This window comes from Gracilinanus agilis, chromosome 2 (assembly GCF_016433145.1).
Source record: "Gracilinanus agilis isolate LMUSP501 chromosome 2, AgileGrace, whole genome shotgun sequence".
Classification (NCBI taxonomy): domain Eukaryota; kingdom Metazoa; phylum Chordata; class Mammalia; order Didelphimorphia; family Didelphidae; genus Gracilinanus; species Gracilinanus agilis.
Window position 1 is genome coordinate 256784099 of NC_058131.1, and position 15570 is coordinate 256799668.

The window sequence follows — 15570 nt, forward strand, 5'->3', positions numbered from 1 at the left end:
GTCCTATGAACAGCATAACCAGCTGACTCTGTGTGTGTGTGTGTGTGTGTGTGTGTGTGTGTGTGTGTGTGTCCTTCCGGCAGCTGTCTCTGCTCAGACCCCCCGGAGCCCCCGCCCCCTTTCCCAGGCAGGAGAAGCACCGGGCCTCCAGTTACCAGTGTTCGCCCTCCCACTCTCCCCAACTCTGTTGCCCTCCTCAGTGCAAACCAGCCGAGTCCCAGAGGCAGCTGTCCTGGCAAGCTGTGAGGTGGCCGCGAGTGCCCCGACTTTAAGACTAGCTGAGGCTTCGACCCATCCTTGGGGGCGGGGGAGGTGAGGGTGGAGAGGGTGTGCGGGGAGGGGGGTGGTAGGGAGGGACGGAAAGAGGGGGGTGGGGAGAGAGGGAAGAAAAGGAATATTTGCAGAGCGGCGAAGAAATGAACAACTTCTTCTGAAGGTTTCATATGACGACTTCAGCGCCCTCCTGGGTTGATTCTGGACTTGGAGAGCCGGCACATATCCGTCTTCTCCGGACTGGCTCTAATCACATCTGGATCCCAAGGGCAGTGGTGTGCAGTGGAGCCCACCGGAGCTCCGCAGCCTCCTGCGAGGGGCAAATTCTCTCCGTCCGGGGCATTTTCCCCCCTTCCTCTGACTTTGTGCCCATCGGCTGATTTGGGTTCATGGAGCTCGGGTTGTGGTTCCTCTTTGGACTTACTGTGACCTCCACCGCAGGTAACTGGACTTAGGGCAGTTTGCTCTCCTTTCCTCCTTCCCTCCCTCCCTCCTATACATACACAGAGAGAGCAACCCCCAACCCCCAATCATCTCGGTTCGCCAGGACCATTGCTGGGAATGGGACCTGGCTGCAGAGGGCTGGGAAAGAGGACTCCGTGTGGAGAAGGTCTCTTTTTGGTTCCTAGAGAGGCGCCGAAAACGATTTTCTTTGGTTTCAGTCTACTAGGCTAGTGCAACTTACAGAAACTTTCCTCTGGTTGGGAGGGGGAAGATCGAAAGGGAGAGAGAATACGTACACAACTGTTTTCCCACCAACCCTGAAGCCGAGGACCAGAGGGCTCCCTGAAATCTCCAGGAGAGAAACCCTCCCCCGCGCGGGCAAACCTGGGAACCTTGTCAGAAAGTCTGAGGCCCAGAGGGCAAATTGATCAGGTTCTGGGAACTGTCCCTGCTTTGGCCAGGGTACCTGAGGACTGGAGTGGGCTTGTTCTCTGCTAGACAGGTGGGAGCAGAGCACTCCCCGGAGTAGGGGGTGGGTGAGACTCCTAGGAGGGGGAGAGGCTGTTGGGAGAAAGAGGAGGCATAGGGTAGGAATCCTTAGGAAAAGATGAGAGGAGAGTGTGAAAGAGAAAGAGAGAGAGCGAGAGAGTGAGGAGCTTAGACTGGGACCGAGGAAAGGAAAGAAGGCGAAGAGGGCAGGAAGAAGGTTCAGAGATAGACAGAAAGATAGAAAGAGCGCGCTTTGCAGGATCCCCGAAGTTAGGGAGATTAAAGAGTCTGAGAGGGGGCAGAGCATAGTGTGTAATCCCCTAGGCGGTTGGATTTTAATGGTTCTGGGAGAGAAAGCAGGACGTACCAATGGCATTGGCACCCCCTCCCCTCCTCAAGGGGTAAGGTGCAATCTGAGAGCGGCTCTGCAGCTTTCTTTCTGTCCTGTAGGATTTTTGTCTCCCACTGTGCCTCGTCCGGAGGCAGGGGCAGCTGGAGGGGGCGGGGCCCCCAGGGTTCCTGAAGCTCGAGAAAGCGATGGAGAAGAGAATGAAGCAGTGGCAATCGCGACAACCAGGGAGCTGAGCACGACTAGGTCCGGACAGGACAAGAGCGCAGGCCAGCCCAGAGACCCCAGGCAGGCATCAGTGGGGCCAGGCGGGAGCCCCGGGCGCAAGAGAGAAAAGCGCTGCACTTGCTACACTTACAAAGACAAGGAGTGCGTGTACTATTGTCACCTGGACATCATCTGGATCAATACGCCCGAGTAAGCTCGTCGCCCCAGGTGGAGCCGGGGTGGGTTGGGGAACGAAGGGGCAACCTTTGAAGGTTTGAGGGCACAGACCAAGGACCTAGACTTCGGGCTCCAATATTCGTGCCCATGTGCACGCCTCTCCCAGCCCCCAACAAAAATAGTCTGAAACAGAAACAGACAAGTGCTTGCATCCTTTCCCGTTGTCGAGGTCTCGCCAGAAGCCCTGAGCTCTCTTCTACTGGTGATCTCCTCCCAGGACCTGAAGCACTATATATCTCCTATAGGGAATCCATCCCAACTCAGGTCCCACGGGTTGTGCCCTCTCATCAGAGCCCTTAGCTCTCTGACAGGGATAGGCTCACTGGGGGCCCAGAGAATACCTCTTCGCTATAGTTGGAAGCTTAGTCCCTTCTCTTATTCATTTGGGAGGCCCTTGGGTAGTGGAGGAGAAATTCAATCTCTCAGTTTCTGGTCCAGTGGAAGGGTGAGACCTGCCTTCAAGTGAAATGCAACTGAGCAGGAGGGGGTTAGATACCTGATAAGTCCCTCTAAGCCTCTTTTCTGAGTAAGAGGAAGTCATGAAAGCTATCTCCTGTCCCAGAGGGTAAGTGGTGCCTTCACCACTCTTGACCCTGAGGAGCTCAAATAGTTTTTGAATTCTTTAAAAGGCAGCCTGCCATCCAGGGCATCGAGCACAATCAGGGCAGGTCCCCTGGAAGCCAGGGAATGAATCTGACTTAGCCAGCCAGCCTTCTGGATCTCTAAGTGTGTGTTTCACAATCCGGATATAATTTCTTTAGGGCATCCGGGCTGACTGATACTCATGCCAGCCACCTTTCTTCAAGAGTTTTTGCTTATGTATAATAAGATAATCAATTAGAGTTTAGAGACATAGAAATTATTTACTCCAACCTAATTTTATAGATAAAGAAGGAGTCACAGAGAGGTTAAGTGACTTGTCTGGGGTCACTCAGGTAGTAAGTAGCAAAATTTGGATTCAGAAACAGATTCTCTGACTACAAATAGCTCTTTCCTTTACATCATTATTTCTTTTGAATCCCAATTAATGGAGTTACCAACTAGGCAGTTCCCATTTGGTTCTTTGATTCAACAATCATCTTTTAGTGCCTAAGTTCCAGGCACTGTGCTAGTCATTGCAGATACAAAGGCAAATGTAAAGTAATACTTTGCTCTTAGGTAGCTTACACACTGTTGGGGAGAGAAATAACAAGATGCTTCAAAAATTAAATGCAAAATATATATAATATGATTTCCAGGGAAGGACACTAGAGGCTGCAAAGAACAGTATACTATGACTAATTTCACATCAAAGTTGGAAGCACAGTGGTGGAATCTAAGAGTTTGCCTCTATTTTTCTTGGTGCTGTAGTGGGAGAAAAACTTTCTAGAATCAGAAGGCTGGATTTGAGTCCAACCTCTGTATGATTAGCAAATCTTCTGATTTCTCTGGGTCTTAGTGCCATCTTCTGTAAAAGGAGGAGGTTGGAATAAATTGCTTCTAAGATGCAATCATGTACTAATGTTTTTATGATTCTTTTTTTCTCTCCAACACTCATTGCATTTTCCTAGAATTCTCAGCAACTGAAGAGCTAATTGGATTGCCTCCTGTATGGTTGTAGCATTGGGAAATGTAGTCTGGGAAACACTGTTTTTTATTCTGTAGTTCATATTTGCTTATTGTGCATAATCTGTACCAGGTTCAATAATTATTAATGAGCCCATTTTGTAGATAAGAAAAATAAGGTCATGAAGATTTGTAGGTGGCATAGCCTACTTGCTAAGTCAGTAGTTCAGAGTATTATTGTACTATATTATTTCCTCTGTGTAAAAGCTATGGGAAAAACTGTAGTAGTTAGTCTGATGCCTTCACCCACTGGCTGTTTCCTTAACGTGTGTGTGTGTGTGTGTGTGTGTGTGTGTGTGTGTGTGTGTGTGTATTGATAGGGATGGGAGTATCTGTATTCAAGTTCGGTTTCACAGAAATATGCTTTCCTGAATATATAGGATTTACCTGAATATCCTGGCTTTTATTTTTCTCCCTGGGCACAGCTATTTACCTTTGAAACTCCATCTTCTACAAGGAGGCTTTCCTGCTCCATTTTAATTCTAGTGCCTTTCCTCTAAGATTATCTTCAATTCATCCTTCATCAGTCTTGTTTGCACATCATTGTTCACAGATTATTTTCTCCTATTAGACTGTGAACTTCTTGAGGGCAAAGCAAGGGTTATTTTTATCTTTCTTTGTAAGCCCAAAGTATAGCACAATGCCTGGTATCTAGTAGGAATTTAATAAATGCTTGATATTTACTTTACTTAATGATACCACTACTACTACTACTAATTTGAAGGCAGAATGGCCATAAGGGGTAGGAAGCTGGACTTGAAATCAAGATGACTTGATTTCAAGTCCTGTCTGTGATTAATTTAAACTATGTAAGCATGGGCAGCTAGATGGTGCTGTGTGGATAGAGTCCCAGGCCTGAGGTTAGGAAAAGTCACCTTTCTGAGTTCAAATCTGGACACAGATACTTCCTAGCTTTGTGATCCTGGGCAAGTCATTTTACTCTTTGCCTCCATGTCCTCTTCTGTAAAATAAGCTGGAGAAAGAAATGGCACACCTCTCCAGTGTCTCTGCCAAAAAAAAAAAAACACCAAATGAAATCAGGAAGAGTCAGACATGGCTGAAAATGACTGAATAACCATGGGCAAGTTATGCGCAAGTACCTCTTGCAATTTTTGAAATATTAGCAGATAAGTTGCTGATCTCTATCAGTGGATCTCCTTACCTGTAAGCATCTTGAGGGCAAAGCAGAGATTGCTTTTACCTTTTTAAATATTCCCAATGCTTAGCACAGTAGCTGCCACATAGGAGGAATGTAATAATTGCTTATTATTGATGACTTGCTGATATTATTATTACTAATATGAAGACAAGATGGCAGAATGATTAGAGGGCTGGATTTGGAGTCTGTTTAAATCTTGACTATCATATATTTGTGTTACATGACCATGGGCATGCTATGTGACCAAGTAGCCCATGAAAATGGAATTCTAAATAAGTTGCTCATCTGAATCCATGGAACTCTATACCTAGAATTCCCTACATGATGAAATCACAGGTCTAGAATACCACCCCCATGAAAAATAACCCCAATAGTTTCATTGTGGTGTGAAGGTGATTCTCTTAAGTCTATGCTAATGGAACATAAGGTCTTACAAGTTCTACCAAGCTGAAATATGGGCCTGATAATGGATCTTGCATTTTTTGTCCAAAAAGTAACAAGAGACTCATTCCCATGAGGATGGCTACTAGGTTAGGATTTTTTTTTCTTTCATATTCACTTATACTGAGGGAGACTGAGGGTTCCATCCAATTAAGTAGAGAGAGGACCCAGAGTTGATACAAGTTAGAGATCCTTAAAATATCAAATCAAGAAATAATAAGAGCTCACATTTGTGCAGTGTTTTACGATTGAACATAAGGCTATCTTTGTGAGGTAGGTAGTACAATATTTTTATCCCAACACTTTCTTCCTGGGCAACCTCTTCCCTTGGCTTTTATGATGTTGCTTTCTCTTGGTTCTCTTCCTTCTCCTTCTTAGTTTTCTTTGCTGACTTTTCATTTATCCCCTGCCTTCTTAGGATGAGTGTTCCAAAGAGCTGTCTACCACCTTCTTCTCTTGCCTCTTTTGTATAAACTCTCTGGTGATCTCATCAGCTCCCTTGAGACCTCATATCATTTTTCTGCAGATGACTCCTAAATCTAATCTAGCCCACATCTCCCTCATGAGCTCTAGTCATGCATCATGAAATACTTGCTCAATATATTTTCCTGGAAACCCCAAAGGCATCTCAGACTCTATCTAAAATTCCAATATCTTCCTCTGTGAGCCTATTCCTCTTCTAAACCATATTTTGGCTGGTGGAACCACCCAATCACCCAGTTTAATAATCCTAGAAAATCTCTTTTCCTCTCTTTTCCTCACCACCCATATCTATTAAGTTGGCAAGTCTGGTCAATTCTTCTTCTATTATATTTCTTGTATATATTCCTTTTTCTCCAATCACATAGATACTACCCTCATTCAGACTCCCATCACTTTTTGCCCATACTACTGAAGTAGGCTCTTAGTTGGCTTCCCTATTTTCAGTTTTTTTTCCAATCCATTCTCTACTTATTGTTGTACAATCATTTTAAAGTAGCGTCCAACTCTTTTTGACCCCATTTAGTTTTTTAGTTTTTTAGTTTTTTTTTTTTTTTTTTTTTTTTTTTGCTGGAGTGGTTTGCCATTTCCTTCTCCAGCTCATTTTATGGATAAAAAGAGTGAAGCAAATAGAGTTTAGTGGCTTGCCCAAGATTACACAGCTAATAAATGTCTGAGACTAGATAGGAACTCGTGAAGATGAGTCTTCCTGACTCTAGGCCTGTCACTCTATTGACTGTACCACCTAGCTGACCTTTACTTAGCTGCCAAAATTGTCTTTCTAGGTACAGGTGTGACAATTGCATCACCCTCACTCAGAAACCCTCAGTAGATTCCCACTTCCTATAGAATAAGAGCCTTTCTCTCGGACATAATATCTAAGACCTCCAGAATTTGGCTTCCATCTCTGTAGCCATTTTTATTTTATTCCCTTTTATTTCTTCTATAAACTTTACTTTCTAGTCAAATGCACCTAGAATACCATCCCTTCTCTAATAGACTTACCATGCAGGCCTTACTATGCCACACTTTAGGGGAATTTCTCCTTTAACTATATGTTCTTCCACTATGCCCCAGAAACCTCTTTGTCCTGGAATCTGGGTCAGTCCCAGAATTTACATGTTAGAAGTTCCCTCTCACTCTGTAGCATCTCCTTCTGATTGAATGATTCCTCCCAGAGCCCCTATTTAAGGAGGGCACTTAGATCAGCTAGGTCATGGTTTTCACTTCTCTCCAGATAACTTCTATGCTTTTCCTCTTCCAACTTATCAGCTTCCTTTTATGAGTTATCTTCATCCATTAGGACAAAATTCCTTGAAGGCAGGGAATTTATTTTTTTCTACTTGTATTTTAATTCCCAGTACTTTGCATGGTGCCTGGCATATAGTAAGTAAACATTTAATTAATGTTTGCTGACTGTAAAAAAATCTAAATTCTTGTCTTTGTTCAAGACTCTGTCCAGGTACCTTCATCATGAAGACTTCCCTATAAAACCCTGAATTATGAATATTCTTTCCAGTGGTATCATACTTATGTAGAAATGGAGGTCATTAAGCTGTACATAAAGATTCCTGTGGACTACATATTGACTTAGAAAAGCACATATTAATGTTACCTATGTTTTATTGCATTTTTATTTATTTTTTAAATATTTTCCAATTGTATTTAATCTGCTTCTGACCTCAGAAATGTTGTGTTTGACATCTCTGTGTTTCCATTCCTCAATTTTCCTTGACTATAATTATGTGAGTACATGTTTTATCTTCCAGTAAAATATTAGCTCTTTGAGGGTAAAGACTGGTTCTTGCCCCCAGTGCCTGCTGCAGTGCCTAATACATAACATGTGCTTTATATGTGTTGGTTGTATTCAACTGACTTCAATTCTCCTTGAAATGAGGAAACTGAGTCTCAGAGAGGTAAAATTATTTGGCCAGAGTCACACAATTAGTGGTAGATTTCTGACCTCAAATCCAATGCTTTTCCCTCTATATCACCTTGCCATTCCATGAGTCTCAACTAGGACTTTCTCACTTCGTATGTTAATTTGAATTTTAGTAATTAAGTATGAAATTGAACCCAATAGCAAAGTCTTAAAGGAAGAAAAAGACCCTTTAGTATTTCACCCCAATTCGAAGCCCCGTTTTTTTCTGAGTGTGACAAGCCTTCTAAATATTTCTATAGAACCCAACCAATATACAATATTTTGCTTCATCTGTGAAGCCTTCCCTGATGCCCTAAGACAAATGTGGTCCTGCTTCCCATTTCACTCCTCAGTCCCCTTTGTCTACCTTTTCCTCTATGTTCACATGCTTTGTATTGTCCCGTATTTGTGAAAAGGCACATATGAACCGCATAGCTCTAGGTCCTACACCTGGGAAGAGGAGCTTATCTATTTTTCAAGTACTGGGCAGTAAAATCATTGGCGGTGATACCTGGTTTGATTATCAGGAAATTATATATCTCCAGTCCCTCCTAGCACTGGTACAGTCTGTTTACACAGATTGGGCACATTTCCATCATCCTTTGGGTCACCAGAAATCCTAATTCCTGATGTGCCATGATTTGCATTCCCAAAGCTCTATAGAGAGCAATAAAATAGTCCTATATATAAAATAGCTAGAAGGGCTAAAGGTGGGTTTCAGCTCTGACAAACATTTATGAAGTGCCTGTTGTGTGCTAGGTACTGGGAGAGATACAAAGTTTAAATAAGACATTAGTCTCTGCCTTCAAGGAGGTGATAATACTGGGGGGAGGAGGGGAAGCTGACATACATGAACAACATTAATTCAAAAGGAAACAAATTGTGGGGAAGGGGAAAGGAAAGCTACCTGAGTGAGTTGAGATTTGAGCTGGGCCCTTAAGATAGAAAGTCATTTGCATAACATTTGCATATCACAATATCTAGTGTCTCTAGATTTGGGTGAGCCTTATTACTCTCAGCCTAGGTTCTTGCTTTTCTGAACCATGTGAGAAGAGAAAGAGGCTCTGTGATCCTCGCTTCCTATCTCTACCCACCCCACCAACCCCAAATGGCCAAATGCTGCTAGGCTTATAATTCTTCTTTCAGTTTCTCTACTCTTACTCCAGACTAAATCTTCCTTCTGTTTTTTTGTTTTTTCCTTCTTCAAGATTCCCTTTGATTTTCATTTTAATCTTATTTTACTTTACTTTCAAGGATTAATGATTTCATATATGTGGGTATTTCCTCCACAGGTGCTATTGACTATCCCATGACCCATTCATGACATGGGCAAACCATTTTACCTCATATTTAAAATAGGATTGGTGATACTTATCCCATAGTGTTGATGTGAGGTTTAAAGGGTGGTAATGCATGTATAACAAAACTGGTTCATGTCAGTTGTTTGTGCTACCATGATGAGTGCCACCAATTTCCTAGGAGCTGTTACTGTAGCTGAATTTTTAAAATTTTTACCCAATGCAAAGTCTCTGGTGATAAGCCCTTCCTCCCTCAGCTAGACTTGTTTTCAGATATGTACTCAATTGGTAGAACCTGCTGGGGTTTTTATTAATGAACATAGTCTTCAAGAACCTTGGATCAATGCCAATCCACAATGGGAGAAAAACTTTAATGGAGGGTTCTTATTAGCAGCATAAAATGTTGGAGTATGGGGGAAGTTATTCTAGACCACTGGTTCCCAAACTTTTTTGGCCTACCACCCCCTTTCTAGAAAAAAATATTACTTAGCCCCCTGGAAATTAAATTTTTAAAAATTTTAATAGCAATTAATAGGAAAGATAAATGCACCTGTTGCCATCACCGCTATCCTGGATCACTGCAGCACCCACCAGGGGGCGGTAGCACCCACTTTGGGAATCACTGTCCTTCCTCACAGGATCACCTTTCTGTCTCAAGGGACATAATCAATCTATCATTAGTCAAAATGTGTTACTGAGCACTTCTGTATATAGACAGAAGAAAAGGAATCCCAAGGGGTAAGGTTTTAAAAAAATCTATAATCATCTGAATTCTTTAGTGGATTTTATATCCCCTGGTTTTCTAGAACTCACCTATTGAAGAATCAGTCATTTTAATAATGTCAAAGAGGCTAAACAAATGCCCAGTATTGTACTTAAGATTCTAATTTATCATTTTAAAGTGTTTTCTTATAGTAATAAAATCACTTGTTGTACCAGGAATTGGGAGGTGGGGTTGGACCATAAGGGGAAACTCAATAAGTACATTAAAAGTTGACTTAGCTTTGCCCCTCTCCTTCCTTCCATTTTAAATATTGGGAACAACAACAATAATAGACAACATTTATATAGCATTTTAAGGTTTGCAAAGTGCTTGACATGTATTATCTCATTTGATTTTCACAATATTCCTATGGAATAGGTACTGAAAATATTATCATCCCCTTTTTATAGAGAAAGAAATTGAGATTAAGAGGCAAAGTGACTTGCCCAGTGTTACATAGCTAGTAAGCTTTTGAGGCAGGATTTGAACTGAGGTTTAATTACTACACTAATTAGAAAATGATCAAAAAGTTGCCATTAGAAAATGAACTTCTTGGACAACATAACCAATCTATCAGTTGGGGTGCATTCTTTTACATGGGGATTCTTAACCTGGGGCCAGTAAATTTTATTTTTTTAAAAATAGTATTTATTCTCAGGTATCTCAGCTCCTCCCTTCCCTCTCTGTGTAGAAGATGTCACCTGACTAAAAGAAATGTATAAAATACGTCTTTCACATTTTTATATTTCTGTTTGTTTTCTGGAGATGGATATTCGCAAGTTATTCTTTAAATATTCATTTTGTAGCTATGAATAATGTTCTCTTGGTTCTACTAATTGCACTCTTCATAATTTCATATAGATCTTTCCAAGTTGTTGTTGTTGTGATAGTTGTGAGATAATATCACAGAATTATTTTGATTTGCATTTCTCTAATCAGTAGTGATTTAAAGCATTTTTTTCATATATCTATACTTGGCTTGATTATTTCATTCAAAACCTGTTTCTAGCTTTTGACCATTTATCGATTGGGAGATGGCTCTTATTTTTATAAATCTAGCAATGTTCTCTCTATATTTTAGGTATGAGACCTTTCTGAGAAACTGTTAAGAAAAAGTTTTTCCCATTTTTCTGCTTTCTTCCTAATCTTGGTTATACTAGTTTTATTTATACAAAAGCCTTTGACTTTACTGTAATCAAAATTATCTATTTTACATCTCACATTGCTTGAGGGAGGCTTCTTAACTTTAAATTTTGTCATAACTTTCAATATACTTGGTCTCTTTTTTACATTTATATATTTTATTTTATGAATTTGAAAATGTTACTTTGAACAGAGTTCCATAGGTTTTATCAGCCTGCTAAAGTGCTTTAAGACACATAGAAAAGGATTAAAAATGCTTTTCTCACAAGATCTCAATTATCCCTCCTTTTCCTAGTCTCCACCCCATACCTGCTATATTCCTCTCTATACTCCATATCACTTTCGACTTTTCCGTTCATTTTCTTCTCTCTCACTGACACATTTCTCTTTTATCAATTGTCTTAGATCTTGGTTTAGCCAGTAACATATTGCTATGACCTTGGACAAGTCTGTTGCCCTTTCTGGACCTCCATTTCCAGGTTCTAAGATAAGAGCATTGATAAGTATCTTTTATCTCTTTTAGTCAATGATCTCATGAACAAGAAGGACAGCAGATTTAGAGTACTCTGGGTTTAATTTATCCAGCAGAAAAGACATTTTTACCTTTTTCGAAGAAAAGAAACTATCTAACAAAACATGCTTCATTTTTATTTTAAAATATTCTCTTACAAAATTGCTTCCTGCCTTAGCACATTTGTCCTGATAGAATGTAAGCCCCTGGAAGGCAAGACTGCTCCAATTTTATTTTCATGCTTAGCACAATGCCTAGCAAATATGCCTGGTGCTTAATAAATTCTTATTGATTGATTGATACAAAGTGTATCAACCAGGACAGGTAGGTGTCGATAGAGTACCAGGCCTAGGTTTGAAGGGACCTGGATTTAAATTTGGGCTCAGACATTTCCTAGCTGTGTGGCCTTGGACAAAACCTGAAGCTAACAAGAGGCTCTTAGAGAAGAAGAGATAAGAACCAATTTAGAGCAAGATAGTCTAATGAAAACTTAAGAAATGGGATGCCGCATACTAAAGACAAATTTCACTGACTTCAGTGTATCATTTGAGGCCACCTTTGTTTTTAAGAATAGTTTAGTAATGAAAAGAGAATTAGATTTAAAGTGAGAAAGACCTAGTTTCTGGCTCTGGTAATAATAGCTATGTGGCCATAGATAAGTCATTTAATCATTTTGACTCCCTTTTCTCCTACCTGTAATGTAGGCCTAATAAGATTTGTACTATCTATTTTGGTGTCTTTAATATTAAAAGCAATTTGTTAAATTACAAAATGCTAGAGAAATATGAGTTATTAGCACGGGTTGCTGGGAAATATTCAGTGTAACTTGCTGGCCATAGATAGCACATATATTTATGTGGATGATAGGAAGTTGGAACATAGAGGTAATAGATCTCAAAAATGTCTTGACAAACTAAAGCAATGAGCTGAATATAAGATGGAATCCAACTGAGATAGATGTAAAGTCTTAGACTTAAATTAAAAAAAATTAATTACAACAGTTAATATGAAAAAGATCCAGGGGGTTAGTGGGCTGTAACTCCATATGAGTCAGTGGTGTGATGCGATATACCCCCAAAGCTAATGAGATCAAAGGCTGCAGTTAAAAGTTTTTGCTTAATGTCTAGAAAAAAAAAAAAGGATGGCAATAGTCTGTACTCTGCCCTGATAAGGCTGTACCTGGAATATTATATTTGGTTCTGGCACTGCCATTTCATGAAGTACACTGATTAACTAGAATAAGTCTAGAGCAGGGGTCGGCAATGTATGGCTCTCAAGCCATATCTGGCTCTTTTGAGGACCAGATATGGCTCTTTCTGCAGGAGCCATAAAGTCAATTTTTTTCAGGCACTGTTACAGGAGCGCGCACTGTGAGCACTGTAAGGCTCTCACGAAATTACATCTTAAAAAATGTGGCGTTTATGGCTCTCACGGCCAAAAAGGTTGCCGACCCCTGGTCTAGAGGAAGGCCCTAGGACAATAGGGGAAATGTAGTACATGGCTTATGAACATTAATTAAAGAAACTGGCGATGTTTAGGTTGCAGAATTGAAGTTTCTTGGAAAACATAGCTGGCATTAAAGACTAAGATCAAAGTTCTGAACTGGAGGAGCCTCAGAGGTTATCTCATCCAACTCTTTACAGATGAGAGAATTGAAGCCCAGAGAAGTTAAATGACTTGCCCAAGTTTTTTGCAGGATGTGAATTCAAGTTGTCTGACTCCAGAACTAGTGTCATACCACACTATTTAGAGAGTCATCCTATGGAGAAGAGACTATGATTATTCTTAGTTGTATGGGCAAAACTAGAAACAATGGCAGCAAGTACAAGGGAACAGATTCTATTCGATGTAAGGAAAAGTATTCCCAAGAATAAAAGCTCTTCAGGAGAGGACTGGACTGCCTCAGAAGGTAGAGCTTTCCCTACCACTAAATGTTTTCAGAGAGGAGATGTTGGATGATCTTTTGTCTGGAAAATTATGCAGAGGACTCCTGCTTAGGTATGTATTGGACTCTGTTTCTTCTGAGGTTCCTCCAAGTTCTAACATTATGGAATTTACTGAAATTTTGGCAGATACTTGGTAAATTCATGATGTTTAATTCATTTTTTTACATGAGAATAAGAAAGGGATTATCAATTTTGTACAGAGATTATATAAAATTTTGTGTGCATTTACATAGGCTTAGGTCCAGGGGGGAAGGAAAACCCCACAATAAAACCCTATAGTGGTGTCTGCCCACAAAAAGTATATTGTACAGGGCCAGATATGACTAATGTTCATAGTGCTAAGACTTCTGGGACTAGTAATGATAACAACAGTAAGCTCTAACAATTAGAGCACATTATGATTTGCAAAGTATTTTTCTTGAACATTTTTGGAGAGAGGAAGCTCACTCTCTAATGAGGCAAGTTGTTCAATTGTTGAATAGTTCTTATGGAATTAATCCAAGGAAGGCAACCAGGATTGACTACCTGTCTGATACATTGTAGAGAGAATTCTTTTTTTTTTATGTATGAATTGGACTTTTAAGGTTCCTTCTTATTCTGAAATTGTAGGATCATAGGTTTGTAGATTTAGAGCTGAAAGGGACCTTAGGGGCTATAATATTTAAAATTATGAGGCTATTTGTAGCTTAATGACTTTATTAAATCAAAAGTAGTAGTAGTAGTAGTAGTAGTAGTAGTAGTAGTAGTAGTAAAGAGAGGGAAAAGTAGGAGAGAGGTAGAGAGATACTTAGCTTTCTAATCTATTGGCTGCCATAGTGGGCCTGTAGCTACTACTTAGCAAAGTTCCACTCGGTTCCTACACACACACACACACACACACACACACACACACACACACACACACACCAAAGATGTCAATTTCCTGCTGGTCTCAGTTTTATAAGCTCTTTTCTCCACCCACTAACTCTCACATGCTACAGTTCAGGAACCAATCATAGTTTCTTAATTTGCCTAGGCTGCCCAGAAGGGCAGTTCCTGTGTAATTATTAATTCCTGTCTTGTTAATTAGTTGATTCTTTAACTTTCTTTACCTGAGGCTCATTTATACCTGAATTTACTCAGTGATATTTGACCTCCAGGTCACTAGAAGATGTTGTTAAAAAAAAAAATGCAACACCGGAGAGAGAGAAATTAACTTCTAAAAGGGTCATCTGTTAATTTTATAGCTAGAAATGTTGAGATCTAAAGAAATTAAGTGTTATGCTCAGGGTCTCAGAGCTAGCAGATATCTGTGAGGGAGAATTTAAACTCAGATCTTTTTTGTTTCATTTTTGGCTCTCTATTTTTTAAAATTAAGTTTATTTATCTAATTAATTAATTTAGAATATTTTTCCATGCTTACATGATTCATGTTCTTTTCTTTCCCCTCCCATAGCCAATGAGCTACTCCACTGGGTTTTTCATGTGTCATTGATCAAGACCTATTTCCATATTATTAATACTTGCAATAGAGTGATCGTTTAGAGTCTACATCCCTAATCGTATCCCCATTTAACCATGTGATCAAGCAGTTGCTTTTCTTCTGTGTTTCTACTCCCACAGTTCTTTCTCTGGATGTGAATAGCATTCTTTCTCATAAGTACCTCAGAATTGTCCTGAATCGTTGCATTGTTGCTAGTAGAGAAGTCCATTATGTTTGATTGTGCCACAGTGTATCCATCTCTATGTACAATGTTCTCCTGGTTCTACGTCCTTTCACTCTGCATCACTTCCTGGAGGTCATTCTAGTTCACATAGAATTCCCCCAGTTCATTATACTTTTTAGCATTCCATCACCATTCCATTAGTATTCCATCACCAACAGATAGCACAATTTGTTCAGCCATTCTCATTTGAAGGGCATCCCTTCATTTTCCAATTTTTTTGCCACTACAAAGAGCACAACTGTAAATATTTTTGTACAAGTCTTTTTCCTTATTACCTCTTTGGGATATAAACCTAGTAGTGGTTTAAACAAGCTGGATCAAAGGGCAGGCAATCTTTTAAAGCCCTGTGGGCATAGTTCCAAATGCTTTCCAGAATGGTTGGGTCAATTCACAACTCCACCAGCAATGCATTAATGTCCCAATTTTGCCACATCCCCTCCAACATTTATTACTTTCCTTTTCTGTCATGTTAGCCAATCTGCTAGGTGTGAGGTGGAACCTCAGAGTTGTTTGATTTGCATTTCTCTAATTAGAAGAGATTTAGAACACTTTTTCATGTGAAAGGTTTCTTTATTTCTTTTGGGGATGGGTATCTTGA

The 15570-nt window shown here is 40.2% G+C and overlaps 1 protein-coding gene across 1 annotated transcript in view; it reads left to right on the top strand.

Moving 5' to 3' along the window:
• Positions 1–662: 662 nt before the first annotated feature.
• The window catches only part of EDN3 (endothelin 3), a 34391-nt gene continuing 19483 nt past the window's right edge, over positions 663–15570 (top strand). The window contains exons 1-2 of the mRNA XM_044661141.1: positions 663–714; positions 1657–1972. Of these exons, the coding sequence (XP_044517076.1) occupies positions 663–714; positions 1657–1972 (368 nt within the window). The remainder of the gene's footprint in view (positions 715–1656; positions 1973–15570) is intronic.